Below are 20889 nucleotides of genomic sequence, written 5' to 3'. Positions count from 1 at the left end.
GGTGTCCCCACCACATACAGGTGCAACCTAATAACCCCATTTACACCACTTACACACCTTCACCTACTGCAGAGCTAAGCACCACCTAGTGAACCACTGACCCACCACAGCATTTAGCAGTCACTCACACAGCACCCACTCAGCATCTGCACACAACACACTGATAAATTGGGGGTGGACAAACACAGAGGCACGAGGAGAGAACAAACAGTAAAGTGGGTAAGGGGGTACAAAGGGGAGGTGTTAGGGGTTTGTACAAAGGACAGAGCAAATGGGGGGAAAGAGGCCTGAGAGCCAACAAGGAATAGGGTGTAGTGAAAGGGGTTCAAGAATTGAGATAGAGAAGAAGGCAAGGCAGAACAAAGATTTCATACTGGGGAAGACAAATACAGCAACAAACCCCTCTCCAGCTTTCCACTCTCCAACTCATCAAAAGCACAAATGGGTCCAAAGACAGGATGAGGCTTCACTTACTCACTTTTATAGCAGGTCTAAATTGGGGCATTTTCATTTCCACCTGAGGATCTCTCCCTGCTATCCTTTATTGCTAAGAAACGTTCATCCCTTAACACCTCCCATGACATGCCTCTGAAACACCCCTTCTCAAAATGTATTTTTCTATTCAAGCTGGCCTGCTTGGATGTTTTCTGAGTGAGTGTTTGATTATAGTGATTTGGGTGGATTCACCAGAAAAATGTGTATGTGGGCCTTTTAAGACGGTTTTTCTCTTTGAAAATGAGCGATTCAGTTTGAAACGGCTTTCTGAAAATCTTCTTTTTTGCATGTCCTCTACCACAGTACAAAACTTGCACCTCCTCTCTCTGCTGTCCTTCATTCCCAGATTGCACTAGCTTTTTGTTTCCTTTGACCCCAAACAGAATTGGCATAGCAGTCACTTAAAAGAACTCTAGCAAATTGTGTGGTATCTTGCATCCAGTTCTGTTATGAACAAACAGGTACTTCTTTGAACACTGAAGTAAAGTCTCAAAAAATTATGTATTTTTATTTATTTATTTGTTACATTTGTATCCCACATTTTCCCACCTATTTGTAGGCTCAAGGTGGCTTACATAGTTCTGGATAGGTGTTTGCAGACTCCGGTGAGAACAATACAAAGTGATGTTATGGTAAGATAGAGTTCATGTGGCTCAGCCACATTAGGGAGTCATCTAATGGAAGAGTTGGGTTTTGTCCATTACGTACTTTAGTTTTGTTGTGCTGCAGGGATCAGGCATGTAAGTTGGATCAATGGGGTATGCCTTTTGAACAGGTTAGTTTTTAGTGATTTCCAGAAGTTAGGTGGTCGTATGTCGTTTTCAAGGCTTTTGGTAATGCATTCCACAGTTGTGTGCTTATGTAGGAAAAGCTGGATGCGGTAAGTTGCTTTGTATTTAAGTCCCTTTGCAGCTTGTGTAATGTAGGGTTAGATAAGTTCGTGTTGATTCTGATGTGTTTCTAGTTGGTAAGTCGATCAGGTCTGTCATGTATCCCGGGGCTTCACTGTAGATAATTTTGTGAACCAGGGTGCAGATTTTGAAGGCAATGCGTTCTTTGATTGGGAGCCAATGTAGTTTTTCACGAAGGGGTTTTGCGCTTTCAAATCGCATTTTTCCAAATATCAGCCTGGCTGCAGTGTTTTGAGCGTTCTGGAGTTTCTTTAAGGTTATTCTTTGCATCCTGTATAAATTCCGTTGCAGTAGTCTACGTGGCTTAGTACCATTGATTGTATTAGGCTGCGAAATGTTTCCCTTGGGAAGAATTGTTTCAAGCGTTTGAGTTTCCACATTGAGTGGAACATTTTCTTTGTTGTGGATGCCGCTTGGCTCTCTAGTGTTAGGTTGCGGTCTATTGTAGCGCCGAGGATTTTCAGGCTGTCTGAGATAGGAAGAGTATGTTCTGGGGTGTTGATACCTGTAGGGTTGTCGGTGCTGTGTTGGGATGAGAGGATGAGACAATGAGTTTTTTCTTTATTAAGTTTTAGTTGAAATACATTTGCCCAAGAGTCCATGATGATCAAGCTGAGCTTGATTTCATTGGTGATTTCTGTTAGTTTGGTATTGTACAGAATGTATATTATGACATTGTCTGCATATATGGAAGGGTTAAGGCCTTGGTTGGATAAGGACTTGGCTAGTGGGGTCATCATTAGGTTGATGAGTATCGGTGATAGCGGTGATCCTTGTGGTACTCCACAGTCTGCCTTACACGGTGGTGATATGTTTGAGTTTGATTTTACTTGTATGTTCCTATGGTTAGGAAGCCCTTAATCCAGCTAAGTACGTTTTCCACCAATCCCGAACTATCTAATAATCTTATTAATATATTATGGTTTACCATGTCGAATGCACTAGACATATCGAATTGGAGGAGGAGGATGTTTTTGCCTGTTGCCTATTTCTTCTTGAATTTGGCTGAGTGTGATTAGAACTGTTTCAGTGCTATGGAGGGGGCGAAAACCTGACTGGTGATTTGTGTAATATTGAGAATTTGTTTATTTAATCTGTAAGTTGTTGGTTACCATGCTTTCCATCAGTTTGCCAACGGGATTGATGCTACTCGGACGTAGTTAGTGATTTCGTTTGATTTCTTCTTGGTATCTTTTGGTATCGGAGTAGGATACTGCCATTTTCCTTAAGGAAGAGACCTTGCTGAAGCATGTAGTTTAGGTGGGATGTGAGGTCTGCTATGAAGCGGTCAGGGGTGGATTTCATTAGGTAACTAGGGCAGGTATCTAGTTTACAGTGAGTGTTGGAGAACCTGCTTATCGCCTGGGTAACTGTTTTCGACGGTAAGGAGGGCGAAGTTTGACCAAAGTCCGGTCAGCCAGATATTCTCCAGTGGAAGGGTCCAGTCATTAAGGAAGTTTTCGATGTCAGTGGTGCCTGAGGTAGTGTGTTGCGTTTAGGTTTACAATTTTTTCATTGAAATACTTAGCCAGTTTATCTATATGTGGGATGTCTGTATTTGTTGTAGTGGCCAAGTTGGTGTCTAGGAGTTTGTTCACCAGTTGGTATAATTTCTTTGTGTCTTTGTAGTCTGGCCCTATTTTTTTTTTTTTTTTTTGTTACATTTGTACCCCGCGCTTTCCCACTCAATGGCAGGCTCAATGCAGCTTACATGGGGCAATGGAGGGTTAAGTGACTTGCCCAGAGTCACAAGAGCTGCCTTTAGTTTTGTACTATGATCTTTTGGTCTGTCTTATTGCATATTTGTATTTCTTTGTATTTGCTTCCATGTGTTAAGTATATGTTCATTTTTTGTTTTCTCCATGCTCGTTCGAGGTTTCCTGGATGGTGTTTTTAACTTTCCAATTCATCGCTGAACCAAGGTATCGAGTTATGCTTGCATGAGGCTTTTTGTTTGTAGGGGTGCTATTTCATCTAGTATGTTTTTGCATCTGTTATCCCATTCTATGAGTAGTATATGGAGTCTGTGTTGACCATTTGTTATTGTATATCAGTTGCCAGGATGTTTTCGTGTCTACTTGACCTCTTGAACTGTAGGGTGGTCTTGTGTTCGTTGTAAATCCTTCTTCCGCCAATGTAGGGACAGTTAGTTTGTGGTGGTCGGTCCAAGGTGTGTCTGTCCATTTGGTATCATGTTATTTAAGTTTCAGGTCTGTTGAAAGTTTGTATGAGATGAGATCAAGTGTGTGCCCTTTTGCGTGGGTTGCTTGCATTCATGGCCATTTGAGATCCTATAAGTGGAGGAATTCCTTACATTCTCGTGTGTTGATAGAGTTTGGGTCTTCTAAGTGAAGGTTGATGTCCCCTAATACTAATATGTTTGAGTTGGTTACACATGTGTTTGAAATTAAGGTCCATGAAGTTAGTCTGGCTTTTGTTCCAATTACCTGGAGGTCTGTAAAACAAGACACAGTTCATGTGATCATGTAGGGTTTTGTTGTGGATTCTGATTGAGGCAATTCTAGTTGAGGTGTTATGGACTTGGCGGTGGTTTCGGTGGTAAACTGGGATCGATAGATTAGGGCTATGCCTCCGCCTCTTTTTTTTCTTTTGTGGTCCAGTGTATGATTTTGTATCCTGGAGGGCACAGGTCTAGGATTATAGGGTCATTTTGATCATGGATCCAGGTTTCAGTAATGAAGAGTAGGTCAAGATTTTCTGACATATTCCAGTCTGTTAGTATTGCTGTTTTATTTACCGCAGATCTGGCGTTGGTGAGATCTGGCATTGGCGTAACCCACTTGGATTGTTTGGAATGGGCCTTCTGTGTTTGGTGTTGTTTGGACTTTTAATAGTTGTCGTTTCTTTGTTGGGGTGAGTTTGTTTGGACCCTTCTTTCCCTTCTGTTGTGGTTGTCCGCATGTTAGTATCCTTCCTTTGTTCAAGTTGATGCCAATTTGATGGGATGTGGTGTGTCTGATCATTCTTTGATGATTGTGTAGTATGGGTATGATGTTACTTTCTGCAAGTGGGGTGGTTAGTGTTAAGTGGATCAGTGTTAACGAGTAGATTATTAGGAGTAGTTTGGAGGTCTTCATTTTGGTTTCTATTCCCTGTGGTTACTAATAAGACCGTGTTCTGATGATTGGATGCGTGAGGACTTGTTCTTTGGTGTGGAATCTGGTGGGCTGGTCTTGTGTGTTAATTTAGCTAGCCTTTCAACTGTTGAGATCAGTATAGGGTCCGGTTTCAGTGGTGGTTTAGTGAGCAGGGGAGATGGGAGGGGGAGAGTAACTCTGAGTCAGGGTTGTCCTTTGATCTGACTCACAGCAGCTAATTGCTTAACACCCTCCTTGCCCAGGGATTTTCCAGGCTCTTATTTGTAGATTTGGCTGGAGACAGAGGGGAGGTAGAGGGAGGGGGGGAACACTTTTAGGGTAGTTAGCATGGGGGTGTCACATGTGCAGTTGGCTGTCTTTGGTTGCTGCCAGGTTGGCCCAGAGGGGAAAGGCTGCTTTTGATGAAGGAAAGGTACTTGGAAGACAATGGTAGACAATTAGAGCTACTGCACCTATATGGCTTCTCCCTCCTCCAACTTAAGGGCCGCTAGACCACCAGGTGGAGGGAGTGAGGCCACCCAGTGCTTCTCCCTTATATGGGCAGGACTGGGTGCCGCCATTTTGCAGGCGGTGCCGATGGAAGAGGAGAGAGGCCACCTCCCTCCTCCAACTTAAGGTAGGGAGGTGGGGAAGGGCTGCTAGACCACACATCTGAGGGATGTTAGGGGAGCTGGAGACCCACCGGATCTCCAGCCCCCCCACCCCAGAACCTGTGTCGGGGGGACCGGAAGTCTGCTGGACCTCCAGCCCCCTGTTGCTGGGGGGGGGGGAGGCGGTCAGGTCATCTCATCTCGGGGTTCCTGCAGGGGCTGCTGCATTAAGGGGAATGGGTGCCTGCTAGCATGCAAATGCATGCTGGATAGGGCACACCATTTCTCCCCAATGGTCTGTAAACCCTAACGCCAGCTCCAAGCTGGCATAGGGTTTCCCATGGCCAGCGAGCCTGTCTTTGGCGCGCTGGTTGCTGATCATTGGCGATGAATAGGTTTAGCCCTATTTTGCATGCATTTGCGTGCTAGTAGGCCCCCATTCCCCTTAATGCAGCAGCCCCTGCAGGAACTCCAACGCGAGCCGGCCTGACCCCCCCCCCCCCCCCCCCCAGCTAACAGCCTCTAGCGCCTGCATTTGCTTCTGATCCATCTGCCCATCAGTGCCTTACTCAGTCCTGTAATTCTTAGTGAACAGAAAAAACATTATTGCTTATCTGAAAGAGATGCTTTCTGTAGAAATCAGGCACATAATCCCTCCCGTCTCCCTGATTTGCATAAGTATTTTGATTCTGTAACTAACTGAGGAGATGGGGAGAAACCTGTGTGTGGGAAAGGCTGTGAGTGCTCAGAATGTTACCCTTAAATCCTGAGTCCTTAAAAGTCTGTAAAGGCGACCTGTGAGATCATCTCCTACTTGGGTGCCTGATCAATCTGTAGAAAACCAATCTGTTACAAGTAAACAATAATGCTTTATAAAATTGTCCCAATTCTATACATTTGCAAATTAGATCTTGGGATGCCACACACACACACACACTTAAGTGTCACACAAAAGGAGTGACACAGGCTGCACATACTACAGCAGGACGTGTTTATCCACTTCTACCCTAGCTGAGATAACATTTAATTATCTCTTTCTTTAGTCATCTTATTTTTTAACTCCTCTTAATATCTTACCTATCTATATGTTCCGTATTTGCTTATACCCTACACTGTCTGTTAAAATGTTCTTTTAAATATTGTGTTGACATTGTAAGTAGGGTGGAAGTGAATCAGTACCAAGTAACCAAGACAAACCACTGGTAAAAAATGTCCAAAGGTTTATTTGCCAGTAGTAAATCTGACCCAATAAAAGGATCTAACACGGGCCATGTTTTGGCCGGAGAGCCTTCCTCAGTGGTCAAATTCTTTCAAATCGATAACTCCACAGAATTGTATAAACATTTAGAACAACGTACTCCTGTAATGGTGAGATCACTTTAGAGTAAGTGCTCCTGCTAGCATGACAAGCCATCTTCTTGTAGAAGGTGTGTGGACCCCTTTTTTGACATTGTAAGTAGTACATTATGCCATACTTGTATTATTTGAATGTTTTTACTGCTGTAATTGTCTGTTGCTTATGTTTGGTTTATTCTTACTGTACACCGCCTTGAGTGAATTCTTTCTAAAAGTCAACAAATAAATCTTAATAAATGAATAATAACAAAGTAATTGTATTAGACTATGGAGCCAATTTACCACAGAAGAGTGTTTATTCCCCCTTAGATGGGTACGTCCTACGTAGTCCCTCCTGGAATTCACATTCACATTTCTATTTATCCTCTTACACGCCCTTTTGATCTCTAAAAGAGATCACTGTAACTACCTATACATCGGCCTTCCACATACCCAAATGCATTGATCACAATTAATGCAAAATATCGCTATGAAACTCATTTACGAACAGAAAAAAATATGATCACATTACTTCTTTCTTTATCGCTGAACACTATCTTCCCATAGCTTATAAACTCTCTTACAAGATCCTTGTCTTATGCCATCAAATACAGCCCTTCATTTTGTCTAGTCATCTTATTCCATACACCAAGAGCCCTTCGTTCTTCACAAAACACCTCCTTATTTCCTTCTTTAATTCTAATAACTCAGCTGAAAACCAAGGAGAATTCAATCTTTAGAGGATCTGACAATACGTTCTGGAGCAATTTCATTTAAAATTTATAACTTTGAAGCTTTCCAATTAGATAATAAGAATTCTGGACAAGCATCGGAAATATCTTACAAAGGGTATAACCTAAGACCAAAAATTATTTCCATCAATTTTTCCATACCCAAGCTTGTGTTTCTAAAAGGACTTTTGCTATCCACAAACATTAAAATTCAAAGTAAAGTTACAACAGAAAGTTATTAAAGAGGAGTCATTTGCAGAAAGAAAATCCAACATATGACCTTTCTCATGAATTAGTATTCTATTCTGGGTATCAAATTTGCGAAGTCTGCAAGAAAGATAAAAATTCTCGTCATTCTATCCTCATCATTCTCAAGATGTAAATTAAAATCTCCCAAAATTAGCACCTTTGAAAATCTAACAGCGGCATCTGCAATCTGTGAATATGGAACAGATGCTGTTGAGGACCATGTTCCTAGAGGACCAACAGCAGTCCTTGTGCATTCCCAGAATCCTGAGCAGTTAATTGGCACATCATAAACTTGAAGCCAGGAAATTTATAGCTATTTACAACCAATAAAAACTGAAGATCTTTAAATATCGCAGCAATTCCTCCTCCCGTTCTTCCCTCCTCTAAAGCGTGAACTGTTAAATAACCAGGAGGGCATAATTTAATTAAGGAGTAGATTAATCACCTGTAGATGTCATCAACTGCCTCCCAATAGCTTCAGTCTCCCTTTGCTGTGGATGTGTGACCTAAGGGACTTGAGACCAAAAGGAGGGTCACACCCCTTTGGTGGCAGTTTACTTAGCAAGCTTCAGGCTGTAATAGCTGATCCACTTTATACAATGTTTCATCATATCAGAGTGGTTCTTTGTGTTCTATGTTCCTTCTGAAGGTGGTGGTGGATTTCTACCTTATTCAATCAATTTTCCTATCAATTTTTACCCAAAAACTCTTGCCCATCCACTGCACACCTTGGATTGCAAATGAGCCTTGGCCTTCTTTCTGGAATGGACTAACACCAATAGAAAATCCATCCAGTTTTTTATTTCTTTTGAACCAAACAGGATGGGGACAGCTATCGCTAAATGCACCTTGTCTGTTTGGCTAGCAGACTGCATCTCCTTTACTGATGTCCTTAATTATTTTGATTGCCTTTCTCTGTACTTTTTCTATTTTCATTGTATCTGTTTTGAGATGCAGTGCCCAGAGTTGTAACAGTGCTCAATATGTGGTTGCACCATGGAGCGATAAAAGAATAATGATATTTGTTTTATTCTTTATTCCTTTCCTGTCAGAGCCACGGCAGTGTTGGTTGCTAGCTATTATTTGAATTTTAGATTAGATGTAATTATCCACTTTTCCAAATCTGATCTCAAGACAAGTTGTAGTTGGTAGGTAACTCCTAGGCTTATAATGTACCTTGTACTTGAAGGGATTGAAGGTATAAGGGACTTTCTCAAAGCCATATGGGAGTGTCTGGGTGAGAAGCAAGATTTAAAAACCTGGCCTCCTGGTTCTTAACTTGCTGCTCTGCCCACTAGATGGTCCATCTCTCTGCTTCTTTTAAGCATTGGCCTTCCAACATGATGTGTAGGTTCAGCAGATCTATCCTGTGAAGTCTTTTTGAGGGTTAGAATCTAATATTATTCACCTCAGTGGCCATTGATATTTTGTATTGTCCTCTTCTCTCCCTTCCCCTCCCATAAAAAATCTGAATAAAAGTCTGTCCTTGGTGGCTAATTCTTTTAAAAATAATATTTCAACATATAGTTGAAGTGGAGTGGAGGAGTGGCCTAGTGGTTAGGGTGGTGGACTTTGGTCCTGGGGAACTGAGGAACTGAGTTCGATTCCCACTTCAGGCACAGGCAGCTCCTTGTGACTCTGGACAAGTCACTTAACCCTCCATTGCCCTATGTAAGCCGCAATGGGCCTGCCATGAGTGGGAAAGCGCGGGGTACAAATGTAACAAAAAAAAATTATTTGTGGTGGATGAGGGGAGGTGTAGGTAGTAGTAGTCTGAAGGTAAGTTACATTCAGGTGCAGTAACAATTTCCTTGTTCCCAGAGGGTTTAAAATTAGGGCTGCATTTCTGAAGTAGGCTCTGAAAACTATAAGGCTGTTTACAGCTATTCTAAATGCTGTTTTAGATTATTTAATTTGTAATTTTCAGCTTGTATTTGTATTTTTATCTTTTCATTATATTAAGTTTTTTAGGGCTGCATTTTGATAAAAAATTGAAACTGCAATTAATCACTCAATTTTGTGTTTAAAGGTATGGTCCCCCTCCCCCACTGCAGCTCCTTGTGATTCTGAGCAATGGAGGGTTAAGTGACTTGCCCAGAGTCACAAGGAGCTGCAGTGAGGAGGGAACCTCCCCTCCCCAAATAACCTTTAATTGCACGATTAATCTCGATTCAAATTTTAAGCAAGATGCAGCCCTATTTTAAATCTATGGGCCCTGTTTACAAAGGTGCGCTACCATTTTTAGCACACACTAACCGTGTTGATGCCCATAGGAATATTACGGGCATCTACACGATTAACATGTGCTAGAAACACTAGCACACCTTTGTAAACAAGGCCTATGTTTGTACCTCGGGCAGTAAATAGTTAAGTGACGAGGAGCATCAGTGGGATTTGATCTTTGGTGTCCATGGCTCTCAGCCCACTTCTGTAACCACTAGGTTACTCCTGCACTCTAGTAGCTGTTTTCTGCATTTTATTGAAAGAGACAAACTTAGCTAAGGATTTCAACTTGTATGACTCATTCATCCTGGTTGTTGAAGACAATTGAGCTACTTACCTGTAACAGGTAATGAGTCAAACTCTAACCCCACGTCCCATTTTGGTGTTGGTTAAGTGAGGATATAAGACTGATAAAGATTGTGTTGCAGCAGCTGTATAAGAACATCTGCTCAGTGTCAGAAAATTCTGAGATCTTCTCCTTTTTGGTACCATAGGTGACATTTTAAAATTCCTTGATGGAAAAGCAGTTTAAAATGGAAATAAATTAGCAACTGATTTATAAAAAAGTTTTTAAAAAATACATATATGTATGTATGTATCAGTGTTTCTGTTTAATATACTGGACCTTTCCAAAATTCCAGCCCCAACATATATTAACTGCCTATCTCTTCTTCACACCAGAAGTTACAATATCATCATGCTCAACTGAGGTGTCCTCCAAGTTTGTTTTACATGCTGTTCAGCTTGTAAAACAGAAAGCCTATCGAAGCCATGAATTCTACAAATTTTCCTCACTACCAGAAAAAGGATCTGTGACTGAAGCATTTCCTGTTTTAGTAAGTTATGTTATAGTGTTTTCAAATTTCATTACAGATTTTTCATCTTAAATGTTCCCATCTGAATTTTCTAAGAGTTAATAGGTTCAGATCATAATGTGATGATGTCACTTCTTCTTTTGTTTATACACATTTCTCAGCCGATAGTGTCTGCTGTAGAGAGTTCAGTGATTTTTGTCTGCCTGTCCATCCATTTTCATAGGTTTGTTTATGCATATACAAATAATCCTATGTATATTGAGAAAGTTGGAGAAGTGGCACAACCAGAAACTGCTGGGTGATGAGGAGGCTAGGCCCTGTCACCTGAAAATTAGAGAAAGGAGCAAGTGGGGGAAAGTAAAGATCCACAGGGTGGCAGGGAGACTGGACCCTGCCACCAATGATAAAAGGAGCAGTAACTGTGGTTGTCTTCTTTCCTCCTGCTGGCATTTGCAGCAGCAGCTGAAGTCTCCGCATGCTCCCCCACCTCCTGCCATCCAGAGCATGATCCTGGCTGAATAGTGCTGACTAATCTAATCTTTCTTGAAGCCTATAGTCAAGTAGTTGAGTAGTGGGGAGGAGGCGAACAAGGGGGATGGGAAGGAAGAGAAAGGGGAAGAACATTGTTCATTAAGAGAAAAAAGGGGGAAGGAAATGAAAAGAATATGCTCTCTGAACAAACCTACAACTGCTCCCCTGCACAGTAAGACACATACACAAATTGTCACCCCCTACTCTATACCTCCTCTCAAACATATGTATACATCCACACAGTGCTTTTTTTGTAGAAAAAAAGGTACCGGTACTCATTATGGGCGGGGTCACCACACATGACTCCACCCTATTATAGCTACACCCACATTAGCCACACCCCTTATACCAGCCATGGCACATATAAACAGACATCATTGAAAATATTATATTAGTATAGGAGAAAAAAATAATGTGATTTTTTTTCATTATAAATAATTTCTGTAAGCTGTTACAGCTCCAGTATACCCAGTGCAAAATAAGACAACAGATGTAAATTCTCAAATTGGACATATTCCAAACACTAAAATTAAAATAAAATGATTTTTTTTCTACCTTTTTTGTCTGGTGACTTTGTTTTTCTATCCATATTGGTCCCAGTCTCTGATTCTGCTGCTTTCTGTCTATTCTCTTAACTCCGTTTCCAGGGCTTCCTTTCCATATATTTCTTTACTTTCCTTCTTTCTTCATTTCTTGCCCTACATAAGTAAAAGCTGGGTCCTCCTCCGTGGAATTGACTGGAGGAGGTATAACGTGGATCCAGCTTTTGCCTGTTTTCTCCATCCATGTGCAGTTTTTCTCCCCTTTCCCTCATCTCCATCAATGTCCAGCATTTCTCTTCTCTCTTCCCTCCCCTGTATCCATATAAAGCAGTAATTCTCTCTCCCCTCTCCTCCATCCAGCATGTCTCCTCTTTCCCCGCCAACTCCTCCATCCATCCATGTCCAGCAATTCTCCTCTATCTCCTGCTCTCCATCCATTTCCAGCATTTCTCCTCTCCCCTGCCCTCCCCTCCCATCCATGTGCAACTCCTTCCTGTGTTCCCTCCCCTCCATCCATGTCCAGCATGTCTCCTCTCTCCCCTTCCATCCATGTCCAGCGAATCTCTCTTCGCTGACCTCCCCTCCCATCAATGTCCAGTATGTCTCCTCTCTCCCCCTGCCCCCTCCCCTCTCATTTATGTCCAACGGTTCTCCCCTGCCCTCCCCTCCATGTCCAGCGATTCTCCTCTCTCCCCTGCTCAACGTGAAAAACTTTTTGTGGATCGTTCCGGTCCTTCGATGTCAGCATCGACATCGGTACCGAGGTCGGCGGCATCGACGTTGAGGAAGCATCGACTTCAAGAGCGCAGGTAATGGCTGCTGAACGACCACATCGCGCTGGGAGCAGTGAGGCATCGAGTGGGCCTCCACCCGTCTCTCGGCCTACTGCTATGCAGGCCCCCTGAGACCGACCTTCGTCGGACCCGGCCCTGAGGAGGCGTGAGGATTCCACGTCCTCCTCTTCGTATCGAGGAGTCTCGATGACGGGCGTCGAGCGAAGGCTGAGAAGCACCATCATCGATTTCCTTCCTTGTGCGGTACCGAGAGCTCCGGGGAGCTGAGGGATTCAGCACCCGAGAAGCGTCGGCACCGAGAGGACCGCTCACCCTTTATACAGGAGATGCCGATGCGTCGGTCTTCTGGCAGCTTGGTACCAGCTCTCGAGCCCCCTCAGATTCTGCCACAGGCTCCTACACCGGCCCCGCAGCCTTTTCCGATGGAAGCTCTCAAAGAGTGCATCAGGGCCCTTCTTCCAGAGCTTCTGGAGGGACTGCTGCGCCAGTCTACTTCGCTGCCAGGGGTGCTTGCGCCTTCTGCATTGACTGTGGAAGCACTGCAGTTCAGGCAGGGGTCGACTTCTCAACATCCCCCTCGAGGACGTTTATCCTCGACGTTGAGACAGGCTTGGGTTCAGGGTGCTCTTAGAGAACTTTTGTCCGACACCGATGATGAACGCTCGTGGAAGGAAGAGGAAGATCCCAGATACTTTTCGGAGGAAGAGTCATATGGGGTCCCCTCTGATCCTACTCCACCAATTGAAAGAAGATTGCTTTCTTTTTCCTCTTTTGATCAGGAAATGTCTAAGGACATTCCCTTCCCTATGGAGGTTGTGGATGAGCCCAGGGCCGAGATGCTCGAGGTCTTGGATTATCCTTCTCCACCTACAGAGGTTGCAATGGCTTCCTTACATAACACACTCAGGGAAGTTCTTATGCAAAATTGATCATTCCCTCTTTCTAATCCAGTGGTCCCCAAGAAATCTGAGTCCCAATACAGAGTCCATGGAGAGCCTGTAATTGTGAAGTCTCAACTGCCTCACGATTCCATAGTGGTGGACTCTGCTCTCAGAAGAGCCAAGAGTACTAGAGACTATGCCTCGTCGCCCGCAGGAAGAGAGTCTAGGACCTTGGATTCTTTCGGGAGGAAAACTTATCAGGCAGCTATGCTCGCCGCCAAGATCCAAACTTACCAGCTCTACACGAACATCCACTTGCGGAACTCGGTGAGGCAACTGTCCAGTTTGGTCGAAGCCCTTCCTCCGGAGCTCGCCGAACCTTTTCACCAGGTGGTCAGGCAGTAGAAGGCGTGTCACAAATTCCTGGCCAGGGGTACTTACAACACTTGATGTAGCATCCCGAGTAGCTGCTCAAGGTATAGTGATGCGCAGACTCTTATAGCTGCATGTCTCTGACCTGGATTGTAAGACCCAGCAGCGAATGGGGGATGTTCCTTGCTGGGGAGATAAAGTTTTTGGCAAAAAAGTAGAGGACATGGTCGATCAGATCAAAAAGCACCATGATGCTATGGATTCTCTCTCCCGCCGGGCGCCTTCTGCTACCGCCTCCTCATCTAGGAGGTTTTTTGGAAGGAAGAGGAGTGCTCCCTATTCCTATAATAGGCGTAGGCACACACCTGTTTCTCGGCAGCCTGTCTAGGCTCAGTCCCAGCGCGCTTGTTCTCGTCAACGCCGTGTGTCTAAGGCCTTTGCAGCTCCCCAGCAAAAGCAAGGGATGGGCTTTTGACTGGCTCCAGTGCAGCATAGCCTCAGAAAAAGTGTCCATGCCGGACTACTTGCCGGTCGGAGGGGGGTTATTTTTTCACCAAAGGTGGCCTCTTATAACCTCCGATCAGTGGGTTCTTCAAATAGTCCGGTTAGGATCCAAACCTCCAAATTACCCACCAGGAGCTCATTCTTACAGCTCCCAGCACAGGCAGGTACTTGCAGAGGAACTCTGCGCCCTTCTAAAGGCCAGTGCGGTCGAACCCATTCCACCAGGGGAAGAAGGGCTGGGATTCTATTCCAGGTACTTCCTTGTGCAAAAGAAAACAGAGGGGATGCGTCCCATCCAAGACCTAAGGGCCCTGAACAAATTCCTAGTCCGAGAAAAGTTCAGGATGGTTTCTCTGGGCACCCTTCTTCCCTTGATTCAGGAAAACGGTTAGCTATGCTCTCTGGACTTAAAGGATGTCTATACCCACATCTCGATACTTCCAGCTCACAGGAAGTATCTTCGATTTCATTTGGGAACCCGGCATTTTCAGTACTCTGTCCTGCCCTTTAGTCTCGCATCTGCGCCCAGGGTTTTCACAAAAGTGCCTGGCAGTTGTTGCAGCATTGCTACGCAGACTGGGAGTGCATGTGTTCCCTTATCTCGACGATTGACTGGTGAAGAGCACCTCAGAGGCAGGCGCTCTATCGTCCATGCGGATGACTATTCGAGTGCTAGAACTACTGGAGTTCGTCATCATTTATCTCAAGTCTCATCTGGTCCCGTTCAAAAATTGGAGTTTATTGGAGCTCTGTTGGACACACGGACATCTCGAGCTTATCTTCCTCGGGCAAGGGCAGACAATCTCCTGGCCCTAGTGTCCATGGCTCGAGCGTCTCAACAGATCACAGCTCGGCAGATGTTGAGACTTTTAGGACACATGGCCGCCACAGTTCATGTAACTCCCATGGCACGTCTACATATGAGATCAGCTCAATGGACCCTAGCTTTCCAGTGTTGCCAGACCACAGGGGATCTAGAGGATGTGATCCATATCTCCACCAACTTTTGCAGTTCCCTTCAGTGGTGGACCATTCGATTCAATTTGGACCTGGGACGTCCATTCCAAATTCCTCAGCCACAAAAAGTGCTGACAACGGATGCATCCCTCCTAGGGTGGGGAGCTTATGTAGATGGGCTTCACACTCAAGGAGCTTGGTCCTTTCAGGAAAAGGGTCTTCAGATCAACCTCCTGGAATTACGAGCGATCTGGAACGCTCTCAAGGCTTTCAGAGATCGGTTGTCCAACCAAATCATTCTAATTCAGACAATCAGGTTGCTATGTATTACACCAACAAGCAGGGGGGCACCGGATCTCGCCCTCTGTGTCAGGAAGCCGTTCAGATGTGGCTTTGGGCGTGCCGTCATGACATGTTTCTTCAAGCCATGTATCTGGTGGGCGTAAACAACAGTCTGGCCGACAGGTTGACCACGATCATGCAACCTCACAAGTGGTCGCTAAACAAGGGCGTTGTCCGCAAGATCTTCCAAGCGTGAGGCACCCCCTTGGTGGATCTTTTTGCCACTCAGATCAATCACAAAGTCCCTCAATTCTGTTCCAGACTTCAGGCCCATGACAGACTAGCATCAGATGCCTTTCTCCTGCATTGGGGGACAGGCTTTCTGTATGCGTATCCTCCCATACCTCTAGTAGGGAAGATTTTGCTGAAACTCAAGCAAGACCAGGGAACTATGATTCTGATTGCGCCCTTTTGGCCCCATCCGATCTGGTTCCCTCTTCTTCTGGAATTGTCCTCCAAAGAACCATGGAGATTGGAGTGTTTTCCGACCTTTGTCTCCCAGAACAAGGGGTCTCTTCTACATCCCAACCTCCAGTCTCTGGCTCTCACGGCCTGGATGTTCAGAGCTTAGAAATTGCCTCTTTAGGTCTTTCATAGGGTGTCTCCTGAGTCTTGCTTGCTTCCAGGAAGGATTCCACGAAAAAGTGTTATTCTGTCAAATGGAGGAGGTTTGCCGTCTGGTGTGACTTCAAGGCCCTAGATCCTTTTTCTTGTCCTACACGAACCTTGCTTGAATACCTTCTACACTTATCAGAGTCTGGTCTCAAAACCAACTCCGTAAGAGCTCACCTTTGTGCGATTACTGCTTATCATCAACGTGTAGAGGGTAAGCCTATCTCTGAACAGCCTTTAGTTGTTCGCTTTATGAGAGGTTTGCTTTTGTCAAAGCCCCCTGTCAAACCTCCACGTCATTCTCACCCAGCTGATGAAAGCTTCTTTTGAGCCACTGAATTCCTGCCATCTGAAGTACTTGACCTGGAAGGTCATTTTCTTGGTGGCTGTTACTTCAGCTCATAGTGTAAGTAAGCTTCAGGCCTTGGTAGTGCATGCACCTTATATCAAGTTTCATCATAACAGAGTAGTTCTCCGCATACACCCTAAGTTCTTGCCGAAGGTGGTGTCGGAGTTCCATGTGAACCAGTCAGTAGTCTTGCCAACATTTTTTCCCTGTCCACATACCCGCCCTGGTGAAGACCAGTTGCACACCTTGGACTGCAAGAGAGCATTGGCCTTTTACGTGGAGCGGACAAAGCCCTATAGACAGTCCGCCCAATTGTTTGTTTCTTTCGATCCCAACAGGAGGGGAGTTGCTATCGGAAAACGCACAATCTCTAATTGGCTAGCAGATTGCATATCCTTTGCTTATGCCCAAGCTGGACTGATTCTGGAGGGCCATGTCACGGCTCATAATGTCAGCCATGGCTGGGTCAGTGGCTCACTTGAAATCAGCCTCTATTAAAGAGATTTGCAAGGCTGCAACATGGTCATCGGTCCACATATTCACATCTCACTACTGCCTTCAGCAGGATACCCGACGCGACAGTCGGTTTGGGCAGTCGGTGCTGCAGAATCTGTTCGGGGTTTAGAATCCAACTCCACCCTCCTATGCCCATTTTGTTTTGTTCCAGGCTGCACTCTCACGTAGTTATGTTCTTTTCAGGTCAATCTATGTTATGTCCTCGCCGTTGCAAGGCACAGTTGACCAGTGTTCATTGTTTTGAGTGAGCCTGGGGGCTAAGGATACCCCAATCGTGAGAACAAGCAGCCTGCTTGTCCTCGGAGAAAGTGAAGATACATACCTGTAGCAGGTATTCTCTGAGGACAGCAGGCTGATTGTTCTCACAAACCCATCCTCCTCCCCTTTGGAGTTGTTCCAGTTCTCTATTTTGCTTTTTATTTAACTGAGGAGGGCACACTCGCGTCACGGACGGGAAGCCGTTCGCGCATGCGCGGAGTGTTCTTCCCGTGCGACGGAACATTCTGGAAAGTTCTTTGGTTTGCTCTGCAAATTTTTCCCGGTCTCCTGGGCCGTCGCGGACGACGACCCAGTCGTGAGAACAGTCAGTCTGCTGTCCTCGGAGAATACCTGCTACAGGTATGTATCTTCACTTTGTCTGCTACTGACACCTTGCCTATGGTAGCCATTCTGATCCGAAATTCTTTTAAAATAAATTGTGGAAATTATATTATCAAATACAAATTATTCAAATTATTGTTTACCAAAGTCCACGTCATTCTGACATTATTAACAATAAGCTGGTACCCCCCCCCCCCCCTTTTACAATGCAAACATTTTTTCAACACATGAAAATCGCTGGATGGTCACACTAAAATTTCTGTAACTTTGCTATATTTAAAGATAATCTCATTTCACTCGACACATAAATGTAGATAGTAAAAAGAAATAAAACTGTAAAATTTCATGGTGTGAAATACCAATCGGTTCTTACTGGTCTTTCTTTGCCATTTCTGGGACATAGACCATAAAAGTCCGCCTAGCACTGTCCTTACGTTCCAACGATGTGTCTTTCTGTCTATATACTTTTTGAATGCTGTACTTGAATAGAAAGAAGAAGAATGAACTGTTTTGTATGAAATCACTTTTTCTTAAATTTGTTTACAGGGTGGAAAAACAATTGAATTTTGTATTGCTCGTTGGTGGGCAAGTCTCAGTGATGTCAGCATAGATTACACAATTTCCTTCCATGGTGCAGTTTGTTCCACTTCTCATCTGAATATTGTAAGTTTGTTGTCTTAGTTTTCTCATGTATGAAGTTATATTACCATTAATCCTGAAAATGTATGTCATCACTTAGGGTTTTTTTTTTTGTTTTTGTCTTTTTTTTAGTAAGGTGTGCTAGCATTTTTAACTCTGGCTAAAATTCAGCTGGCACTAAACACTGAGACACCTATAGGAATATAATGTTTAGCACCAGCTGATTTTTAGCATGAGCTAAAAATGCTAGCACACCTAAGTAAAAGACCTCCATAGTAGGTTTCCTTTTTTTCTGAAGGAGAATGTAAGGGGATGTCCAGAAGTATTGATGCAGGTTAGAGTCTGAAATGATTTCTGAAACTCTTTAAACATTTTTACATTATAAGTTTTCTTGGAATATTTTACTAAATGATTAAACAGAAATGTAAACATTTGTACAGAGAAAACAACAAATATGACAAAGAAATTGGGAAATCACAACCTCACATATACAAAACAAAACTATATCAGAAGTCCACTATTTGAGGGATCCAACACAAAAGAAAATAGTCTTGAGCCTTTTATAAATATAACAAACTACAATTAAAACAAGACTCAACAGGGAGGCTTTTCCTCTAAACTGCATGCAGCAAGCTTAGTTTTATCTAACAATCCCAAATTTTAAACTAGCCCTTAGTTCCTATTTCTTAGCTTCAGTAGACAAGCTTATAGAAAATATATTGTTCATTTTCATATTTAATCATACACATTACAGAGAAAACACGAAAGAAAATAGTCCCAGTAGTCAAAATCGCATGTCTGTCAATAAGCAATACGTTTACACATTACTGAAAGTTACTGTTTATTGGAAGACCAACAAATGGAAGGCAAAATATAATACACAAACTGTGTGGCGCTGCAATAATGCTTTCAACCTTACTTCAGGCAGTTTGCATAGTTACATGGCTTTAAAAATTAAAACATAACGTCTACTATTTTCTAAAGTTCTCTCTTTAGAGAACATTTTTCTTTACGTGTATCACCCTTTAGACTAGAGGCAATTGTATTTATTTTCAGAATGCTTTTGACTCACAAATTAACCCTTCTTTCCATTTTGTCCCAAGGATCAGACCAGACAAATGGGTTTTGACCATCTGCCATCAAGTGAAGATAGAGAACTCTTGAGCTGTGCCTCATAAGCTCCTGTGCTTAGCAACCAAGCCAGTATTCTCCATCTTCAGCAGGCTTAATAGCAGCTCCTGTGTGCTGTGGTGACTTCTGCTTGGCCTCCTGTCCTGCTTGCAGGTTCAGTTGAGTTTGGGGTTGAGAATATCTTGTGCCTCAGGTGAAGACCCGAGTGGTCTAGGTCCCTCCCTGCTCCCCTGTTGCCACTTTCTACCTCTTTATCTCACTCGTTCCTTCTCTTTTTCTCCTGCCTCTATAAAAAAAAAAATGCAGCCACTGCAGTTCTTTTTGAAAGCGCTTGTGATGTGGGAAGGTTGTGGAGCTTCAGTGCTTTGGAGGTCACGAGACTGGCTGTTTTCTGTTAGTATATTATTCTCTATGTCTGAGCTTATTCTCGTGTGTGCTACGTGAGTGACCTCTTGGGTACCGGTTCCTGCACACTTTGCTTTACTTCTGTGAACGTGCTGCTTTTGCCTACTTTGGCCATCAGTACTCCGTCTCGGGGAGTTCATTCTGGCCCCACTTCGATGGCAGTTTTGGCAGGATCAACTCCAACAGCTCCTGCATTCTGTGAGGCTCTGGCAGCCACTTTGTCATGAGTTTCTTGCCCACTACCAAGTTTTGCAGGGGTAGAAATTTCTGCCCTGCCATTTTCGCCTGAATTTCTTATTACATCAGGCCTTTTATAAACTAAAGTCAGCTCAAGCTGCCTCTCCTCCTGCCCCTCACATTGCTTTTGAGGAGCAGCTTCCTATGAAACAAAAACTTTCCGTTTCGCAGTATTTGGACTCGGGACTCAGAGGAGGATCTGTGTATTCTATCTGTTCTAGTTCTGCTGATGGCCTTGACTGAGACATTTCAGAGGCAGACGGCGGTGAAGATCCTACTGTAGCTATCCTGGTTTTAAGAGCAGAGTTGCCTCTGTTGATCACAGAATCTATGCAGGCTTTAAACATTTCTTCCCCTGCTTCTCAGTCCTCTAGTCCTGCTCTATCTGTTATGTGAGGTACTACGAGACTTCCTGCATTTTTCCATATTCATGAGGCTATGCAAGAGCTTATTGCAGCTAAGTGGGAGACCCCTGATTCTAACCTCCAGGTGGCTCACACTGAGGGGCATAATGGAACGGGGCATACATGTTTTCATGAGGGCGTCCTCGCAGGACAGCCCTGTAAAGGGGCGGGGCAACCCGTATTATCGAAACAAGTTGGGCGTCCATCTTTCGTTTTGATAATATGGTCGGGGACGCCCAAATCATGAAATTTAGGTCGACCTTAGAGATGGTCGTCCTTAGGTCATTTTTGAGATGGTCGTCCCCGGTTTTTGGTGATAGTGGAAACCGAGGACACCCATCTCAAAAACGACCAAATCTAAGCCATTTGATCGTGGGAGGAGCCAGCATTTGTAGTGCACTGGTCCCCCTGACATGCCAGGACACCAACTAGGCACCCTAGTGGGCACTGCAGTGGACTTCAGAAAAAGGTCCCAGGTGCATAGCTCCCTTACCTTGGGTGCTGAGCCCCCCAAACCCCCCAACTGTACACCACTACCATAGCCCTTAGGGATGAAGGGGGGCACCTACGTGTGGGTACAGTGGGTTTTGGAGGGCTCACATTTA

At 44.1% G+C, this 20889-nt stretch overlaps 1 protein-coding gene across 1 annotated transcript in view; it reads left to right on the top strand.

The window, feature by feature from the left end:
- The window catches only part of TPP2 (tripeptidyl peptidase 2), a 321173-nt gene that overhangs the window by 119570 nt on the left and 180714 nt on the right, over positions 1-20889 (top strand). Inside the window, 2 exon segments of the mRNA XM_030201336.1 lie at positions 10335-10489; positions 18015-18131. Of these exon segments, the coding sequence (XP_030057196.1) occupies positions 10335-10489; positions 18015-18131 (272 nt within the window).

Source organism: Microcaecilia unicolor, chromosome 4 (genome assembly GCF_901765095.1).
Source record: "Microcaecilia unicolor chromosome 4, aMicUni1.1, whole genome shotgun sequence".
Taxonomy (NCBI): Eukaryota; Metazoa; Chordata; class Amphibia; order Gymnophiona; family Siphonopidae; genus Microcaecilia; species Microcaecilia unicolor.
This window is presented reverse-complemented; position numbering and strand designations above follow the sequence as displayed.